This window comes from Xiphias gladius, chromosome 17 (assembly GCF_016859285.1).
Source record: "Xiphias gladius isolate SHS-SW01 ecotype Sanya breed wild chromosome 17, ASM1685928v1, whole genome shotgun sequence".
Lineage (NCBI taxonomy): Eukaryota > Metazoa > Chordata > Actinopteri > Istiophoriformes > Xiphiidae > Xiphias > Xiphias gladius.
The window spans coordinates 9,258,387-9,265,504 of NC_053416.1; the positions used below are offsets into that span (position 1 = coordinate 9,258,387).

The 7,118-nt window shown below is 45.8% G+C and overlaps 1 protein-coding gene across 3 annotated transcripts; it reads right to left on the reverse strand.

Annotated features, from left to right (window-relative positions):
- Positions 1–51: 51 nt before the first annotated feature.
- LOC120802685 (beta-crystallin A3-like) lies at positions 52–4,112 on the reverse strand. 3 transcript variants are annotated; one of them, XM_040150757.1, is made up of 7 exons: positions 4,037–4,112; positions 3,407–3,514; positions 1,713–1,774; positions 1,450–1,568; positions 1,174–1,315; positions 934–1,076; positions 52–714 (listed from the first exon to the last, which is right to left on the reverse strand). In XM_040150757.1, the coding sequence occupies exons 3-7, from the start codon at positions 1,749–1,751 to the stop codon at positions 567–569; spliced, it is 591 nt and encodes a 196-aa protein (XP_040006691.1). In that variant the 5' UTR covers positions 1,752–1,774; positions 3,407–3,514; positions 4,037–4,112; the 3' UTR covers positions 52–566. The 3 variants fall into 3 exon arrangements, with proteins under 3 accessions (XP_040006691.1, XP_040006693.1, XP_040006690.1); XM_040150759.1 differs by lacking the exons at positions 3,407–3,514; positions 4,037–4,112 and adding an exon at positions 2,158–3,354; XM_040150756.1 differs by lacking the exons at positions 3,407–3,514; positions 4,037–4,112 and having other exon boundaries at positions 1,713–3,354.
- Positions 4,113–7,118: the final 3,006 nt, after the last annotated feature.

Below are 7,118 nucleotides of genomic sequence, written 5' to 3' on the forward strand. Positions count from 1 at the left end.
TGGGATTGAGATACATGTCAGTATTGTGAATCTCTCTGTTTCTTTGCTCATTCTCTTTATTCATCATCTTGAACATAGGCAGTCAAGGATATCACAGGTATCACTGGTTATTGTGTTGATGTAGAAGACAATGACGATGATGATGATGATGATGATGATGATGATGATGTTGATGTTGATGATGCCATCAATGGTAGAGATGAAAAAGAGCAAAAACTTTGAGGTGTTTTCACCGCTCTGCAGCCAACCTCAGCAGATGAGGCTTCTCTTTCACACTGATTCAACTTTCTCTCTTCATAATGTCATTCCTATTTTCTGTCTTTCTTGCATCTTTCCTTTCTTTTGTGATGTTTTTTTAAAAAACAAAAAGTGCTGTAAACAACTGACATCAGTAAGCACCTGAAGACCAGCTCGGGATCCTGCTTTTACCAGTCGGACCACTGGAGCCGTGGAGATGGAGGTTGGGGGAGAGGAGGAACAGAAGGAGGGATGGAAGTGCAGGAGGAGGGAGAGGAGGAGGAGGAGGAGGAGAGGAGATGAGGAAGTGTAAAGGAAACGCTCCCCTCTCAGTGCTGGATCCTCCTGATGGACTGAATCTGGGGACTCTGGGCGTGGGAGCCAAACTCGCGGTAACTCTTGTACTCTCCTCCACGACAGTCAGACTCCAAGATGTACTGTTGGCCACGGTAGCCAGGGTACTGGTAGCACACAAAGCTGAAAAATTAAACAAGAAAAAATGCAAATTACACTTCACAGAAACACTTGAATAATCAAGTAAACATAGTTAAAAATAGTGATGTAAGTAGCTGAAGGTCCTCAAGGCGGATTCTTGTGCTGTATTTTAAGTCAGCATGTGTTTGTAGCTGTTTCTCAGGACTAGCTGTAGGTGTGTAAAACTTCAGTGTACATCAAACATTGTGTCGATGGACTTACGCTCCACTTGGAATTTGGATGGATCCAACCTCTTTGTTTATCCAGCCCATGGCCTGCAGGGAGGGGTAGTCATCAGACAGCTCGAACTGACGACCCAGCATGTTCTCCTGCTCAAAGATGGTCATGCGGGATTCCTTGTGGTTCTGTACAAAGGAGGAGAAAGGAGGTTTAACACAACTTGAGATAAAACGCAGCCTAAAGTGAGCTGAGGGCTGTTACTGTGTTGAATATTAGACCTACGGCACAGCAAATGGGCCTGAAGGAGATCATCCTCTCAATGCGGTAGGAGTTACTGCCACTGTAGGCCTCAAAGCGAGGGTAGTCTCCCTTCTCCAGGACAAACTGCTGGCCGCAGAAGCTGGAGTGCTCGTAGCCCACCCAGCTGCAAGCAGAGAGTGGAATTAATAAAGTCAGAAACCAAGAAAATATCAAATAAACACACTTTTAGGCCCCTCAGAGTCTAAGGAAAAAGCTGTTCCGCTAGTATTTTGTAGAAGTGAGGAAAAGGACACGTACGCGCCGCACTCGACCTTCAGGGAGCGGATGTTCTCCATCCCACACTCCATGATGTTCTGGCAGCTGGCGGTGAACTCCACACGCCTGCCCTGGAAGTACTCCTGATCGTACACAGTGACCTGTAAAACACAAGAGAATGAAACAGAAGATTAGACCTTCGCAGTCAAGTTTGACTGAAACCCTACTGTGCCTAATCATGCATTGAAACTAGCTCCCTGTGCTCATGGGTAGTGTAGTGTTAGTCATGAATGCAATGTGCTTACCTTCCAAGGGCCCATGGGCACGGGGTTTGTCAGAGCCATTTTGTCCTCTTTTTCAGCACTACCTGTGGGGAAATACACAGACAGTCAGGGTGGGGATGGAAAAAAAAGCCGCTAAAAACAAATCTCTATAAGTTATAAATAACTACCTATTAATTATTCTGTTTGATACTCCGGGTGGCATTTTAGCTTTCTCTGAGGCTTGTACTTCACTGTTTACTGTGTTGCACAATGAACTCTGAGAAGATACAACAGTATAAGCCTATAAAAACCTATAAAATGACTCTCCTACTTGCATGAAGGGTAATAAACAACCACTCGGTCTTCACTCTGATCAATTAAGACACCCTGTTGTTAGTTGATATGTTGAGTTAGAGGCCCATACTGCATCATGTCCAGATTGGGAAACTGTACTGTATTGTTAACTACTTTAACTGGTGTGACCTACCCAAACTGGTGAGCTGTGTGTCGCAGGGTTCCACTGAACGGTCTGCAGAGACGATGTGTATGGGGGTATATATACACCCACGGGTGTCAGGGGCCGGGGGGCAGGCACGGCTGGACTCATGTCAGCACTTTGCTTTGGGACTCCATTGTTTTGTTGTGTGAGCCACAGAGGGGTTAACACACAGTCACACAACGATTCATGCAAGTACAAAGAGGACAAACGGCTATACTGCGTTACCTATGCCTCTGTGGTAAATATAGATGTTGGGGGGAAAAAAACAGGGTTGCTTTCCCTGCCGGTAAATGGATCTGTTATCGAATAGGCCTATGTGAAACTGCGGCTTGGTGGTAAAACACTTTACGTTGCCTTTACGATTTATTTTGTAAGTAAAACTGCAAGAACTGATTCCAGGATTCGGTCTCATTCAGGACTGTCTTTTAGTTATTATAGTCTTTTGGTTGTGAAGAGTTAAATACTTCCAAAGCAATTTTTCAGGCACCCTTAGAAAGATTTGTATGACATTTGTTGCAAAATCTCAAAATACAGGCATATATACTATACTAATCAATCATCCGTCAGTTAGTCATATCTTCTTTGAATCATTAGTCATTTACATGAATTCAATCAATCACACGCCTGACACTCATTAAAATTGACGTGGGAAGTGGGGGTGCTGAAGTAGCTGCCTCTGGTCTATAATAAGTATATTTGAATGTTATATGTTGTTTTCCTCCCTTTTTTATTGTGCAGTACACTTGCATTTGAGGCAGGATAGAGGACTTACTGTGTTTGTTTTTTTATCCCTTTGTGTTGTGTGTTGTTTGCACAGTGCCCCCAGCTTCGACTGTCCAGTGTCCTTGCTCATTAAAACCTGTGCAGCGTGTGTATCACACACCATCATTTTTTTTTCTGTCAAGACTCAGATCAAGTGTTTGTCTCACCTCTGTGTCGACTAATTTGAAAATGCATTTCAACAGTGGTCTAATTTCCTGAACCCTTGAATGCTATGGAGACTGTAATGACGACTGGACAAACTGGATCAATGACATTAACAACGGATTTGAAAGAGAAAGATGCTGGCCGTGTTGGAAATCTAATTAGGCTGCTTTATAGATCTTAAAAAAGGCGGCAGTCCATTGCCAGTGCAAAGGAACAAGTCTGCTGGCAACAAAAATTCAAATGGCAGCAGTCCGGTGGGGCAACAGAGACACAAACCAGACCGAAAACCAGCCTGTCCGAACTGATTCACCTTATCCTTGAAGAACAGCAGAGCTCACAGTGATGCATTTGTCCTTCTTTACTTGGTGGTTTCAGCGTGAGCTGTGAATGAAGGTAGCTGCTGCTATTTTTGGAGTACCTGTACAAGTGAATAAATCAACAATGAAGGTTAGCAGGGGGCAATGGCAGCGACTGAAAGGCCTCATTGGCAGGACCAGCAACGCTTTGGCATCCACTAATGAGCTGCAACTGGCAGCTCTACTTTCACATCGCAGTGTGAATGGATCATTGTAACACAGGGTATATTTTGTGGTAAGAAGCGGGAGCCGAAGGAAATCAGTTCACTACTTTTTATACCTTTTTTTCTTTTGACCGATCTGTACCGTGTCGTCTTATTTCTCCCAGTTTTTTAACACAAACTGCTGTTTTAAGATTTTGTTGAAGCCATTTGAAAGCATTTTTACTACTTATTTAATTTATTCCAAACATCTGAATGAAAATGTGTGTTTTTCAGTATTTTACAGTGCTCTCCATTGCGCCACTAGGTAAGCAAGCATAGAGCGAACAAAACAGAGAGAGTGGCTGGTCGGTACATAACTGAACATACACCCTGCTCTCTCCTCTAGCTGAACTGAACAATAAACATTTAGGAATGGCTTACTGAGGTCAGCACATTGCCCAGACTCCCTGTCTGTGTGTGTGTGCGTTTCTGTGCCCATGTAATTCCCTGATTGTGTCTACAACAGAGAGAGAGAGAGAGAGAGGGAGAGGGAGAGAGAGAGATACATGTGGACATATCGCAAATCATATCACAATAAAAAATAGTTTCATGAGCAAATTCCTGATCAAAGTGGATTATTTTAGGTCAGAATGTGAGAGAGGTCAGGTATATATGTCAGTGTGTGTGTGTGTGTGTGTGTGTGTGTGTGTGTGTGTGTGTGTGTGTGTGTGTGTGTGTGTGTGTGAGTGTGTGTCTGCGTCTGTGTGTGTTTCTGCTGATGATAGCAGCAGCAGCTCAGATGTGACAAAGGGACGAGCAAACTCAGCAGGCCAATGTGAAGAGCCCACAGTGACCATATAGCCGACTCGCAGTGTGCACATACAGATATCGCGCACGACCACATCACAAAACCTCAGTTGCTTCTGAGCATGTTTAACAGAAACTAAAGCCACCTGCAGTTGACCACTCTGCAGCACAGGCAGTGTCTCTCACAGACACACACTTAACAGCCCCACAAACAGTCTGCATTCGTAGTACTGATTACAAAGAAGTAAGCTAAAACTTCCAAATCGGTCTTAATATCTGTTGGGAAAAAAAGGTTTTCCTTAAATTTAATTTTTTTTTTCCCAAGTAGGGCTTCTGTAAACTTGAGAGCTGTTTGGAAGAACGGTTTCCCTGTTGAACTTCAGGGCCATTTCTGAGCCAGAAAAAAAACATGTGCATCTCAGCATACCAACCAAAACAAAGTCAATATTCGAGACTGGTTTGCAGTAAAGGCTGGCGACCTCTAGGGTGCAACATTTCCAAATAAACCGTGCGTTTTCCAGGTGTATCGTGACCGTTGGTTTAGGGAATCATCACACTCTCATCAGCTCATTGCGGAGCCATGTGTGAGACCCCAGTGCGGCCGAACATGACTCTCTGGGATGGCTCCTTGAACCCGTCAATGGACCTGCGTTCTCCGAGCGCTCCGAACATTTGGGCAGGCCTTTGTCTCGACTGTTGCTCTGTCGTCGTGGCTGCTGTTGGCAGCTGCAGCTGCGGCCGGTTGTGCCCGTTTGATCGTCGCGCACGGTGCCACCGCACAGCTCCGACGGAGAGTCGTGTGCGGCTGAGATCTCCGGTGACTCATGCAGAGACTTAACATGCATCAGTAGAGAGAGAGAGAGACACACACACACACACACACACACACACACACACAGAGAAATAGGATTAAAACCTCACAGACTTGTTTCCGCTCCTCTCGCTCCACGGCTTGAGGTCTGTTTGCAGCGATGACTGTTTCCAGCATGAGGCAGCGGTAGACGCGGAGACCGGGTAAAATGCAGCTGATTGGAGCAGTTCGGATCGAACTGCCGTGTATTTTGGTGCATGGGTTCTGCCGGGTGTATCTTGGACCCACAACCGCCGATCACGCTCTTGGGCGAATTTTGAAACTCCGTTGGCCCATCGCGACACGGGCATGTAGTCAGGTCATTGGTTTTTTCCCCCCCGCATCACGTAAAAGTAGCAATAACACGCTATAAAAACACGCTATTACAAGTAAAAGTCGCGCATCCAAAGATGCACTTAAGTCAAAGTATAGGAGTAGTAGCAAAATGTACTTTAAGTATCAAAATTATGCAGAATGGCTCTTCTCTGCGTTACTGGGTCGTTGTTATAGCTACATGAGGATGCAAGCAGCCATTTTAATGCCGGCAGTGGTGGAAAAAGCAGAAGCTGAAGTTGTTTTGCGACTCTGCGGTCACGTTGCGTCTCTTCCTGGTCATCTTCTCTCTTTGCAGTTTTTTGAACTGGCCTCAAAACAAAGGCCCAGGGGCCCACGGTCCCCTTGACCTCTTGGGCCCCTGGGCCTCTGGCCAGCAGGCCCTTTAAATAATCTGTTCATGCCAACTAATCACAGACATCTTAAAGGGAGCCCCAAACCAGACACTGCTTTTTTGTAAGGAGTCACAAGTGGTGGGGAACCAAAGGGTTGTGTTTTAGAAGTTTATCATAAATGTAAAATATTGATCTGAAAGGTATCTAGCGACTAAAGGTGTCAAATAAATGCAGTGCGGTTAAAAAGTACAGCATTTCCCTCTAAAATGTGGTGGAGTTGAAGTGCAAAGTGGCACAAAATGGAAATACTCAAATAAAGTACACGGCTACCTCAAAACATAAAATAATTTGTTGTTCTGCTGCCTTATAGTAGAGCAATAAGGTCGCTGTCGTTCTGCCATTTACCATTAAGTTCTTTTTTTCCCCTTAAACATAAGCGTAATGGTATATGCTAGATTTGGCCTATGTGTAAACGACGTCTACAGCGCCTTCATCAGGAGCAGAACGATCGGCGTTAACCGACTGTTCTGCTCCTGATCGCTGCGCGCAATCGTCAGTCGTAGCGCAGATTGTTCACAGAAGCAGCTGCCGCTGTCTGTCAGCTACACGGCACAGAGCGCTGCTGGGGGCTGAGGACTGAGGACCCCCCCCTCCCAAAACACACACATACACACACACACACACACACCCACACGCACACACACACACACACACACACACACACACACACACACACACACAGACTAACACAGATACCCCTCCTCGGCAGCAGTCGCCATCTGCCGCCTCTTTTTTTTTTTTTCAATTTCAAACCGACCAGATTATTTCCCACAGACTTCGAGCTTCACTTGACACAAGCGAAATATCGCCTCGGAGAGCACCTGCGCAGAAGAAGCAGCGGATAATATTAAAAAAGAAAGAGAAGAAAAGAAAAAGCGGAAGAAAGCCCGCTCTCCGCGTATTGCGCTCAGCCACCGAGAGCCAGGGAGGTTTGCGTGCAGCCAGTCTGCGGAGACAGGCTGCGGGCTCATAAAGACGAAGCGGATTTGAATTAAGCACCGGATAACAGACAGCAACTGCGCGTCCTTCGGCGAGGGAGGGAGGGAGGGACCCGGAGGCAACTGTTTTGTATCTTGGAAGCCCTGGGTTAGGAGAGAGGTGGGGGTGGGGGTGGGGGGGTGGAGAGGAGGAGCGGAGA